Source organism: Lemur catta, chromosome 11 (assembly GCF_020740605.2).
Source record: "Lemur catta isolate mLemCat1 chromosome 11, mLemCat1.pri, whole genome shotgun sequence".
In the NCBI taxonomy this organism is placed as follows: Eukaryota; Metazoa; Chordata; class Mammalia; order Primates; family Lemuridae; genus Lemur; species Lemur catta.
Genome location: NC_059138.1, coordinates 10,819,715 through 10,833,533, shown reverse-complemented (window position 1 = coordinate 10,833,533; position 13,819 = coordinate 10,819,715). Strand labels below are relative to the sequence as shown.

The following is a 13,819-nucleotide window of genomic DNA, read 5'->3' as shown; positions in this document are numbered from 1 at the left end:
ACTTGGCAGATAAGGTTCCTTTCCAGAACTAAGCGGGAGGTAGATGAGCTGGGCATGGAGAGATGCAGTGGTGCATACAGTGCAGGGGGTCAGGCTCTCGTGCCTATGATATGGCTTTGGTAACCGGGCTCATCTCCTTGGCCACCTCAATTGTCTTCATGTATTGTGCATTATTTAGAAAAATGAGCACTGACCCTGTAAAGGGAATAGTAGAACATGTGGATCCTATTAGCAGAAGGGAAATAGTTTATGTAGCTGAAATAGTTTATGTATGCTTCTGTTTCTGTTGAGATGAGAAGCTGTGTTCTCTCTCTTTTGTTCTCTAGATTTCACAAGAAAGAAGCAGACTAAGCAAATGTTGAGGAATTCCTCTAGTGCCACTGAATTTTTTCTCCTAGGCTTCCCTGGCTCCCAAGAAGTATGCCATGTCCTTTTTGCTACTTTCTTCTTCTTGTACTCAGTGACAGTAATGGGAAACACAGTTATCATTGTCACTGTCTGTGTTGATAAACGCCTGCATTCGCCTATGTACTTCTTCCTTGGTCACCTCTCTGTCCTGGAGATCCTGATCACATCCACTGCTGTCCCTTTTATGCTCTGGGGGTTGTTGCTTCCAAAGACTCAGACAATATCTTTGACTGCATGTGCTGCACAACTATATTTGTACCTTTCTTTGGGTACCTCAGAGTTGGCATTAATGGGAGCGATGGCTGTGGACCGTTATGTGGCTGTCTGCAACCCTCTGAGGTACAACATCATTATGAACAGCCGCACCTGCATCTGGGTAGTAGTTGTGTCATGGGTGTTTGGGTTCTTTTCTGAAATCTGGCCAGTCTATGCCACGTTTCAGCTTACATTCTGCAAATCAAATCTGTTAGATCATTTTTACTGTGACCGAGGGCAATTACTCAAGCTATCCTGTGATGACACTCTTTTCACAGAGTTTATTCTATTTTTAATGGCTGTTTTTATTATCATTGGTTCTTTGATCCCTACAATTGTCTCCTACACCTACATCATCTCCACCATCCTCAAGATCCCCTCAGCCTCCGGCCGAAGGAAATCTTTCTCCACATGTGCCTCCCACTTCACCTATGTCGTGATCGGCTATGGCAGCTGCTTGTTCCTGTATGTGAAACCCAAGCAAACGCAGGCGGCTGAGTACAACAGGGTAGCATCACTGCTGGTTTTAGTGGTGACCCCTCTTCTGAACCCTTTTATCTTCACCCTCCGCAATGACAAATTCATACAGGCCTTTGGAGATGGCATGAAACGCTGCTATCAACTCCTCAAGGATTAGCTCTGTCCTGCAGACAATCCTCATCACTGATTCAAGTTATCTGAAGGTACTAATTTAAATCCAAAATAATCATACTCATCATCAAATATTTGTGATCCACCAAGGAATTTTTAGGTACTGACATTGCTCAAGTTTATAAGTCTATGCTTTCTATATGTGAGATTACTTTATTATCTTTTAACAGATATATACATTTATACACCCTGTGTATTTATAATACCCGTCAGAAAATAAATTTGTCCAGTGAAAATATTTCAATACATGTGAAGTTTGGAACCCAAGGACCTGTGAATGGGATAAACGAGAAAAGTGTGATATATCATCTGATGGGAAACATAAATGTTTTATTTTAGATGTTGCAACTATCTTCCCCTATTTATCTGTGTGCTTTCATGGTGTCTTCTTTTTAGTGAAGCTCATTGTTCCTCCTGTGAGTGACCCAGGCCCAGCCTCAGGCTACCACCTTTCTTTTTGGGTCCTGTCTCCAATGTTTAACTGATAGTACCTCCCTGTGTTTTTTCTCAACTAGTATTTGTGAGAGTGAACTCACTCCATCAACCTGGCTCCTTAGCAATCTTAGGCTGGATGTATGTTACTACAGGTCCGTCTGTAGTTGGTGAACTTTCCAGGAATGGAAGAATTATCTTGGAAAGAAGCATTCTCCTCTCTAACTTTACTCATACTATCAGGTCAGCCCTCAATGTGGGACAGCAGTGGAGCTGTGTCCTGGGAACTAATGTGACACTGGAGAGCTGGCCTTGCTGTGTTTTTGGACTGAGGAGTTAGTGAAGAGAGAACACAGGGAGAGGCAGCCTATGGCCCTTCTCCCTGCACCTTTCACATTCTTTAATCTTGACATGGTGCATGGCCCCTCCCTGCTCCCTTAGCTGCTGTGTGCTCCTGCCCAGTTTGTTTCTTGATTTCTTTTTGTGTCTTTCTGTGAATACAAGATTCATTTCTGTGTTTTCTTCCCCCTCCATTCCTTCACTAAGACAAATTTTACCAAGCTGCCTTCCAGCTCTGCACTAAGCTCCCTCAATCCACATGTCTCAGTTCCTGTAGTGCTCCATCCTCATCTCTATTCCTCTCATGCCCACTATTCTCAATTAATATTTCTATGTTGGCTGACAGAAGTTCACAGATTTTTTTCTGCTTCATTGTACAAGTAATTATAGAAGTTTAGTGACAACCTAAACTTGGATGGACATCAAAATGTGAATGCTTATATAATTTATTGGTCTTTCTTTCAGTTGAATATTACTCAACTGGATGAAGGATGAGGCAGTTTTCTGTGTCATTAAAAGAACAATCTCCAAGATACACTGTTGAGTAAGAAAAGCAGAGATTAGAAAATTTTGTCACCTTTTTGTACAAAAAGTGAAACTTATTTCATATTCATATTTGTGTATATTTGCATAAAGAAAGTCTTGGATGGAGCACATGAAATTGGTTATTTGGGTGTTGTGGTGGTGTTAATGAGACTCCTGGGTAGAGTGATGGGGAGACTTTGTATTGTATAGCTCTTTATATTGCTTTTAATTCAAATTCATAGAAATGTCTCAAAACTAATCATCCTCTTTCTAATTAGAAGAAAATGTTTGAAAATCTCATCTGATAAAGAACTTGTATTCAGTATATATATATATATATATATATATATATATATACACACACACATATATATATATATATATAAAATTATGGAAATTCAACAATAAGAACAAGCAGCTCAATAAAAAATATTTGGTAAAGATCTGAATAGATACATGATACAGAGGATACAAGGTTGTCAAGTTAACTGTTGCATCCTGGGGAAGGGCTAGCTATCTGTTTTTCAGGAATCTTGATTCTCCCTGATGTTTGAGCCCCTATCTCTGTCCCCAGACTTATTACAACATTTGGGAGTTACTAGGCTACTGAGAGTGAATGCGATCTAATTTGGATCTGAGGGAGAGAATGAGTTAGACTTGTATTTTGGTGGGGAGAGATAGGTAAGGGATAAAAAAGGGAAAATTAGGTCTCTCTGGTGCTTAGAGAGTCATGGGGAGAGGATGCATGTATGAATAACTCAAGTTACAGAGCTCTGGAAAATTCACTGTTTTCTTGCACTAACTAGATTTAGTCTGGCAAAAGGATCAAGATTAGGGAAGTAGAAAGAGAATAGAAAGAAATAGGCCCAAATAGGCTGGACGTGGAGGCTCACACCTGTAATCTTAGCACTCTAGGAGGCCGAGGTGGGAGGATTGCTTGAGATCAGGAGTTTGAGACCAGCCTGAGCAAGAGCGAGATGCCTTCTCTACTAAAAATAGGAAAAATTAGCCAGGCATTGTGGCATGCATCTGTAGTCCCAGCTACGAGGGAGGCTGCAGCAGGAGGATCGCTTGAGCCCAGGAGATTGAGGTTTCAGTGAGCTATGATGATGCCACTGCACTCTCCCTGGGATGACAGAGTGAGATTCTGCATCAAAAAGAAAAAAAGAAAGAAAAATAAAAAGGCCCAAATAGCACAAGAAACCAGGTTAAGTCACATCAAAATCCAGTGCCATTGACATTATAATCAGAGAAGCATCCCTCACAACTTGCGGAATGGATGTCCCCAGTGCAGGGCTGCCCACTAATCCAAAGCTGCTTGAGTTGGGCTGGGAGATGGAAAAGTGGGCACACATGGCTGTGTGTGAGTGTGTGTATATGTGTGCACGTTTGCGTGCATGCACACACTTGTGTATTACAAGAATACAAGCTATGGATATTAATCTCCAGTTAACCTATAACAGTTAAATTTTTAATTAAGGGTCTTCTCCAAATGTCACCAGAGGGTAAATGGAGATCTCTCCATCTTTGGGCATCTATCTGTAAATGCTGGGAGGCATCTCTAAATCAGAAAATCACTTTTCTTGACCTGAAAAGTTTCTCTGCACTGACTCACTCACAAGGGGCTAATTATTTTTTCACCTTGAAAACTCTGTAAAGAATTAAAGCAGTTATCTCCTTCTTAGAGGACACATACTTTCACTAGGCTTCTACTAATATATCAAGGCACAAAATCACTGGGATTTTTCTCCTGAGAGACTCTCTCTTGCAACTGTCCCAATCTTTAATCCTATCTCTCTCCCCATCACAAGTCAAGCACACAATCATATCTTTTTTTTGTTAGCTCCCCCATCCTAAAGTGATGAAGTTCTTGACTTTTGAGTTTTGGGAACTTGGTTTGGAATAAACAATTGCTCAATCTTCACTGGGATCACACAGGAACAATTCTGTCTCATATTTAGATTAATATAAAATAAAATATATTAGGAAGCTAATAGGCAGGTGTTTTCCCAATCTTAGGGCCTGAAGGACCCTGCTTGAGGAGTATTTTATGAAGTATTTGTCATTTATTTTCTAAAGACCTTTTCTTGGTCACTGTTCTTCCAGATCCTATTTCTAGAGATAAGGTCTGAGAGTTGGACCCCCAGGAATCCTAACTTAAGCTTCACATTAACTTCGTAGTAAGGCCGGACCAAATGGTCCAGCTTCTATAACATTGTTAGAATTACAGAGTAAGGTATATTGGAGGTTGTGAGAAAATCTTTCCTGGTGAGTTTGGTCCTTAAATTCTCTATTTCCCCTACATTTTCTTTTGATTACTCAGGGACCATGAGTGTATGTAATGTTACATGACAAACTCTGGGATGGTTTTTCTATAACAGGCAAAATGTGAAACCTGGCTTGCTAGATGGAATCCTTGGATTCTGAGATATGTGGCAGAGAAACATCCAGGAATGACTCTCCCAATGTGACAGTGATGGGACTGAGTCAAAAATCCCCAGATCAGAAGGCACTGAGGAGGTCATCCGGGCCCACCACTCACCTGGTACGGGAATACTTCTGATACATTTATTCATTGTGGGACATTGAAACACAGCTTGACCATCTCTAGGGATGATGAACACATCATCATCCCTAGGAGTTCAACTGTTCAAGTTTATATCAAACTAAATGCAACTTCCTCCCATTGTCCAATTTCTGCCCTTTTGAGTTACATGGACTGGCTTTTAAATGTCTTCACACTTAGATCTTAAAATTTCTAAACAAAATATTTCGATCCCAATAATCATGCCATAGAATCCTGACCTTTCAACGCCCAGACTTCCCACTTCTAGATGCCCATTAGTTTTATAGTGTCTCTTTTAAAATCCAAAGATCGGAGTTGACTTTAATTCCTTAAAGACTGTGATCAATGGTGAACACAGTGGGGAGACCACTTATGTGATCTATTCACTACTCCTCTGCCAAAGTAGTCTAAGATGGCTTTCAGAGATTTAGTCTGTTGTATCATTGTCCAGAGATATATTTCTTAATACATTAAGAAAACCTATTTTTAATTCATATGTATCCTGATTAGTTAAGGAAGTAGCAGGTATTAAGTATCTACTATGTTTCTGTTCTGAGACACTTTATGTAGAATAAGGACATTCTCCTATATAACAATACCATTATCATCACACATGAAAAAATTAACATTGCTTCAATAATAAAAATGTATTATATATATTCAAATTTTCTAAATTTTTTTCCAAATATTGTACATTTATAGTTTTTTTCCTAAATCAAGGATCCTATCAAAGTTTATGCATTGAATTTGGTTATTTTGTCTTTTTAATTTATTTTAATCTATCATGCTCCCTCTGATCATTTATACCTTTTAATTTAATTTTTATATTTTGGCTATATTTATTCCTCTGCTCAATGTCAATTATTATATATTCACTCAAATATGATCCTTTTTGTAAACCCTGTAATTTAATGTTTGTTTCTGAGATAATTTTGACAGCTTTTTCAATTTCTTTCCCAAGCATATTTAGCTTCTTTTTACACCTTACTTTTTTTTGTGCACTTCCATTTAGAGGTTTTTAAAAAATCTGATTTCCAGTGTTGTTTAATATTTGTAAATGCTTTTTATTTGTGGTTAATTCGTGTTGAAGATTTATTTTATAGTTTTCCTCAATTTTGTGAAGTTATTTAGAGAATATTTTTGTCATCTAAAAATTTTTCTTTTACTCCTTTATTTTATTGTTTTAGAAGCTTTGAAACTACCCTTTATAAAATTAATAAAAGGATATAGGGTGGGAACTGTGGTAGGAGCCTGAACTCTGTGAAGGTATCAGCATAGTTAAAATATATATATATATATATATATATATATACACATATATATATATATATATATATATATATAACCAGCCATTGTTCCCTAGCTTGCTTTCCTATAATTGCCTACTATTCAGGAGTCACATAGCTGATAGCCATAAAGATTCTTAGCTTTCTTCATTGCTCCCATACATAACATCACCCTTGTGAAACCTAAGGCTAGTTTGTGAGATATCTTCTAGGCCCTGCATTCCAGTGGAATGGCTGACCCACCCAGACCAGTGGCCTATACCAAGGAAACAACTCACCTGGTCTTGTGACCTGGGAACTGACTCAGTGCAAGAAGACAATTTCTGCTTCCCGACCGTATTAGTTCATTTCCAGCCAATCAGCAGACCCAATTCCCAGCCCTTTGCCTGCCAACTATCTTTAAAAACCCTGGCCCCAAAATTCTTAGGGAGATGTATTTGAGAAATTCCTCCCATCTCCTTGCATGGCGCTTGTGACATTAAACTCTTTCTCTGCTGTAACCCCTGCTGTCTCAGTGTATTGGCTTCCTCCTGAGCAGTGGACAATGAACCTGGTTTCACAGTAATTAGCAAATACTGAATCCTTGCTCCTGGGGAAATACAGGGATAGGTTCCTACAAGCCTCTGATCACAATATTTTTGTCAAGTGATCAATACATAACCTTATTTTATGTGTGGTTCCTTTTAAAGATACTTTATTTAATATATGTTATTGATTCATTAACATAGAACTCATGGCCAACAGCACTATAACTTAAACCTGAATGAAGCATATTTAACACATATCAGATATTTGATTTGTTGCAACATGTGTCCAAAAGGCACACTGCAGCCTTCTTGCACTTAGGAACACTGGACAACACTTTGGCACCAATGCTTGAGGCCATTTTAAACAACAAAATCACCAACAGAAAGCACACAAATACAAAAAAGTGGCACCGAAGACCATCAAGAAGACACTTGTTTACATAGTAAGAACAGAAATAAGAAGGCATAACATTGCCTTGTACAACCTCAGCTGGGAACATGTGCACTGGTTTACTCAAATTTTTCACAGCTCTGTGCACTCTTGCACATACCATGAATGACCTTGAAAAAATCGCAAGTATAATGATTTTGAAGTTACAAATAAATTTTAGTGAGTAGGTGAATTTGCAAATATAGAATCTATGAATAATGAGATTCAACTCTATCATTTTTTTGTTGATGAGTATTTGTGCTGTGTCATCGTTAGCTACAATAAATTAAACTGGTATGAATATTCTAATGGAACTCTTTGTGAGGACATATGTTTTCATTTTTCTTTGGTAAATACCTGTAAGTAGAATGGCTGGTTAATAGGGTAGGTATATGTTTAACTTTAAAGAAACTGATAAACCTCTTTCCAAAGGGATTTTACTATTTTACGCTCCTCCCTACTTTTGAATTATCTACTAGGTCAAGGTGACCTTAAACAACACTTGGAGGGTATCTAAAGAAACTGAACCATGCCATGAGTTAGGGAAGCTGGATCTGAGCTAAGGGTTCTCAGTGAAAGGTTCCATCCTCCTTGGGTTTCATTCGCTAGCAGCCTTCCTTCACATTTCTCCAACAGTCATCACATGACCAACACAGCTGCTGCAAGGCTGAGACTTCCTGGGTAGCTGTCCTCACGGTTCCCGTGGGGATGGGACTCCTTATTTCACAATGAGATTATTGACTCCTCATATGTTAGTGTTATTTCTGGAACCTGAACAGGGTTAACACTGAAGTAAAAGCTTCCTGCCAATTTCTTACAAGAGGCTATGTGGATAGGCTCAATATAAACTCATTTCAAGAGATTATAAATTGATACAACTTTTTGGAGGGTGATCTGATAACAGCAAACAAAATTCAGTACAATAATTTGGCAAGATATAACTGCACAAATGTATAGGCTTACAAGTGAATATATTTATTGCAGCATCATTTATACTAGTAAAAACCTGAAAAAACAAAATATTCATCACCAGCATACTCATTAAGTAAATGTTTTTTTTAAGGTGAATATTTATTTAGCAATTACTTAAAATATGATGACATAAAATTGTGGAAAGGTTTAATAAACACATATAACAAAAAGAAAGTAGTAGGACAATAATTTTACTAAAATATCAAGTATTTAAATGACCATATAGAGATATTAATGTATATGCATAGAAAATTTCTGTATGGATACACTAGCATCTAATAATAGCATTCAGCATTGGCAAGAGAAACATCTTCATTTTATCTTACATCCTTCTATAAAATTTTGTTTTTTAATGTGAACTGTGCTGTTTTATGATAAATGGAAGTTGTTTTTTTTTTAATGTGTCAGCTCAGTGTCAGCTCTTCACTCTTTACCCTTCACTCAAAGCAGCTCAGGGAGGTGCCCTGGCAGCATGTGAAGGACAGGAATGGATGGCTGGACAGCCACAGCTGGAAGGTGTGCCTGTTGGAGAGACTAGAGATGTGATAGAGAAAAAAGGACAAATAGCCCTTTATCTCAAGATATTTCCTTCTAATGTCAGATTCAGATGCCAAATGAATAAACAAGTAAAAGTACAATATAACTTTCAGTGCTGATGAGAACAAAAACGACAAAAGATTCAGCCTACTGAGAGGTTATAGAGGGAAGGGACATGTGTGTTGTTTTAGAGAAGCTGATAAAAGGGTCTTCTGATGAGATTTTCAGCAAACACTTGAATGAGGTGAGGGAAGGAGCCCACACATCTTGAGGAGCTCTGTGTGACCCACTTTGGTGTCTTCTTACAGTTTTCCTCACCCCAGGACTCTGGAGAAAATAGGCAGTCACAGTGGAGCTGATCTGCTCTGTGGAATTCTCTAAGGGTTGGAGACCATGGCAGGTTGGATAGAGGCACAGATTTCCCACTGGGCGGTCTTGTCCCCCTACTGGAACCAGGGTGTTGAGAAGTAGAGACTGCAGAGGCTATGTTGCCTCCACACCACAACTGTTTTCTTGTATCTTGGCCCCAGGGTGGAGATTGTGTTGGGAATTGAGAATTAAAGTTCTAGCCTCTTCGCTGCTTCTGGACTCCCCTCCTCTGTGTCATCTGGTGACAAGAGGAATCACTCTCAATGATGGAGGTAACTAATTTAGAGCTGACTAGACTCTGCCTGCTTGGAAGACACACATTCACTGAGATGAAAGGTGGAGGATGGCTTTTATCTTAAAAATAAAGAGGAAGAAGTAGATAATCTACTCCTAGGAGCCAGCATCCTGGAAGTCAGGGAAAGATTCAATACTTTGTCTCAAAATAACATGTGTCTTATGACAATGTGTAGGATAGACCCCACCTCAAGTCAGCCAGTCGTACCAACACACAGAAATGATGATAAAGACAACTGAAGTGAAAACTTTAAGATATACATAATGCAAATGGAGCCTACATTGAGAGGAAACAAAGGAAGGAAGTAACTTTGGGTGGGGTTTGCTAGAAACACTTTCTTATAACTATTGAGATGCAGGAGGTTTTTGCAGGACAGGGGCATAATAGGTGGAGAAAACAGTTTAGTTCCATTCAAGATGAAAAGGTGATGGTGTAAATGAGCAGGTTGTCATTAGAGAAGTAGATAGAATGGCCAGTCAGGATGTCCAGTGAATTGAGAGATGAGGGTGCACACAGGAGGTGGATGGGTTTTCACACCTATGGTACGGAATTGGTGACCAGTGCTCATCTTCTTGGACATATACATTCATCTATCTATCAGTCTATGTATTGCCTATCTATCTACCCTTGATAAAAATTTTTACAATCAACCTTTTATAGAGTCATGGTGTGGAGTTGAGGAGCAGGAGGTGAATATTTCCTTAACCTGGAAATATCTTTAGTTTTTCTTTGAGATCAGAAGCAAGGCAAGGTTTCTTTTGCTCTTTCCATTTCACAAGCAGTAAGCACCCAGGACTTAATGTTTGAGAATCACACCAGTGCTACTGAATTTTGTCTCTTAGGCTTTCCAGCTCTCAAGAACTATGCCATATTGTATTTGCTGCCTTCTTCTTCGTCTGTCAGTAATTGCAACAAGAAATTAAATCATCATCTGTGTTGATATTAACAAATGCCTGTAGTTCCCTGTATAATTCTTCCTTTGCCACCTCTTTATCCTGGAGATCCTCATCACATATACTTCTATCTCCTTGATGCTCAGGGGACTGTTACTTCCCATAATTCAAACAATATCTTTCATGACACATGTTGGCCAACTCTATATGAACCTTTCTTTGGGAACCGCAAAATTTGTATTACTAGGAGTGATAGCTGTGGACTGTTACGTGGCTGTCTGTAATCCTTTGAGGCACAACATCATTATGAACACCCACACCTCTAGGTGGTAATTGTGTTATTGGTGTTTGAGTTCCTTTCTGAAGTCTGGCCAGTCTATGCCACACTTCAGCTCCCTTCTGAAAACCAACTCAAAATGGATTAAATACTAAAGTGTAAGACCTAGAACTGTAAAACTCATAGAAGAAAACATGGTGGAATAACTTTTTAAAGATGGTATTAGCAATGATTTCTCAGATATGAAACCAAAAGCACAGGAAACACAAGTAAAAATAGACAAGCAGGATTATATCAAACTAAAAGCTTCTGCCCAGCAAAGGAAACAATTAACAAAATAAAAAGGCAACTTGTAGAATAGGAGAAAATATTTGCAAACCATATATTTGACAAAGGGTTAATATCCAAAATACATAAGAAACTCCCACAACTCAACAGCAAAAAAAAAAAAAAAAAAAAAAGAAAGAAAAAGAAAAACCAAACCAAAATGAACAAACAACCCAATTTAAAATGGACAAAGGAACTGAGCAGACATTTCTCCAAAGAAGACATACAAATGTCCAACAGGTATGTGAAAATGCACTCAACATCACTAACTATCAGCAAATCAAAACCACAATGAAATATCACTTTGTACTTGTAAGGATAACTATTACAAAAAAAAACCCCAGAAAATATAACAAGTGTTGGTGAGGATGTGGAGGAAAGGGAACTCTTATGCTCTGTTGATGGGAATGTAAAGTGGTAGAGCAGCTATGGAAAATGGTATGGAGGTTCTTCAAAAAATTAAAATGGAGTTACCATATGATCCCACAACTCTACTTCTGGGCATATATCCAAAGGAATTGAAATCTGGTATCAGGGAGACATCTGCACTCCCATATTCATTGCAGCATGTTTCACAATAGCTAAGAGATGGAAGCCATCTAAATGTTTATTAATGAATAAATAAAGAAAATGTGGTATATACACACAATGGAATATTTTTAAACCTTTAAAATCCTGCCATATTTGACAACATGGATGAATCTAGAGGACATGGTAAGTGAAATAAAACAGGCACAGAAGAACAAATACTGCAATATCCCACATATATGAGGTACCTAAAATTGTCAAATTTGTCAAGCTCATAGAAGCAGAGTAGAATGGTGGTTGCCAGGGGCTGGAGGAAGGCGGAAATGAGAAGTTTCTGTTCAATGGGTATAAAGTTTCAGTAATGCAAGATGAGAAATTTCCAGAAGTCTAGTATATAACATTGTGCCTATAGTTAACGGTATGTATTGTGCACTTAAAAATGTGTTCAGAGGGTAGATCTCATAGTAAGTGTTCTTATCACAATAAAAACAACTGCAACAACAATAAAGGGGCAGGAGGAACTTTTTGGAAGTGAGGCATATGTTTATTACCTTGATTGTGGTGATGGCTTCATAGGTGTACACTTAGTTCTAAACTTGTCAAATTGTATACTTTAAAATGTGTGCAGTTTTATCTATATCAATTATATCTCAATAAAACTGAAAAAAATAAAAAAGCAAAGCAGCAAAAAAGCTATAGTAATCAAAACAGTGTTTTATGGGCAAAAGAATAGAGAAATAGATCAATGGAGCATAACAGAGAGCCCAGAAATACACCTATGCAAGGAAAGTCAACTGATCTTTGACTAAAGAACAAAAGCAATCCAATGGAAAGAGGACAGAAGATAGTCTTTACAACAAATGGTGCTAGAACAACCAGGAATCCAATGAGCTGAAATAAAAAAAAAAAAAAAGAATCCAGAAACAGACCTTATACCCTAACACCTTTCATAAAAATTAACTCAGACTGTATCATAGACCTAAATGTGAAATGTAAAACTATAAAACTTCTGAACACAACGTTAAAAAATTAGGTGACCTTGGCTTTGATGATGACTTTTTAGATACAACACCAATAACACAATGCATGAAAGAAAAAATTTCATAAATAGACTTCATTGAAATTGAAAACTTCTGCCCTTTAAAGAGCGTTAAAAGAATGAAAAGAAGCATCACAGTTTGGGAGAAAATACTTGCAAAACACATATACAATACAGAACGTGTGTTAGAGATGTACAAGGAGCTCAAAAGTCAACAAGAAATCTATTCAATTACAAAATGGGCAAAAGCCCTGAACAGATACTTCACTAAAGAACATATATACAGATGACAAATAAGCATGTGAAATGTTCCACAACAAATGTCATCAAGGAATTAAAACAATGAGATGCCACTGGACACCTAATAAAGTGGCTAAAATCCAAAACCGAATGCTGGTGAGTATATAGATCAATAGGAACTCTCATTTATTGCTGGTGGGAATGCAAAATGCCACTTTGGAGTTGGGCAGTTCCTTACAAAACTAAATATACTCTTATTGTATAATCCAGCAACTATGCTTCTTGATACATACCCAAATGAGTTAAAAATTTATGTCCATACAAAAACCTGCACATGAATGTTTATAATAGCTACCTTCATAATTGCCAAAGTTGGTGGCAACCAAGATGTCTGATGTGGGTTGAATTTTCTTCCTCTAAATTCATATGTCAAAGACTTAACCCTTAGTACCTCAGAATGTGAAGTTATTTGGAAATAAGGCTGTTGCAGATGTAATTAGTTAAGATGAGGTCTAACTGGAGTAGAGCGGGCCCCTAATTCTATATGACTGATATCCTCATAAAATGAATGTCATGTGAAGACACACATAGGAAAAAAGCCTCCTGAACATGAAATATAAACCTGATAAGCAATAGACAAAAATGAACAAAGCCAAATGTAATGTCCTTGAAAAGATTAATAAAATTGATAAATCCCTAGCAGAATGATCAAGAAAAAAAAAAGCACATGAAGTACTAGTATTAGATATAGAAACAAGGGCTATCGCAATAGATAACAATGAAACTTGGAAGTATAAAAGTGAATATTATGAGCAAATACGTGCCAATAAATTTTACAATTTAGATGAATTATAATTTTTCAAAATGGACAGAAACTGGAATAAAAATTTGGAATAGTCCTATAGCTGTTAAAGACATTGAAC

At 37.6% G+C, this 13,819-nt stretch overlaps 1 protein-coding gene across 1 annotated transcript; it reads left to right on the top strand.

The window, feature by feature from the left end:
• Nucleotides 1–355: 355 nt before the first annotated feature.
• Nucleotides 356–1,300, top strand: LOC123647327 (putative olfactory receptor 9A1). The gene has a single exon (XM_045564695.1). It carries the CDS (start codon nt 356–358, stop codon nt 1,298–1,300), a length of 945 nt encoding a protein of 314 aa, XP_045420651.1.
• The last annotated feature ends 12,519 nt before the right edge of the window (nt 1,301–13,819 follow it).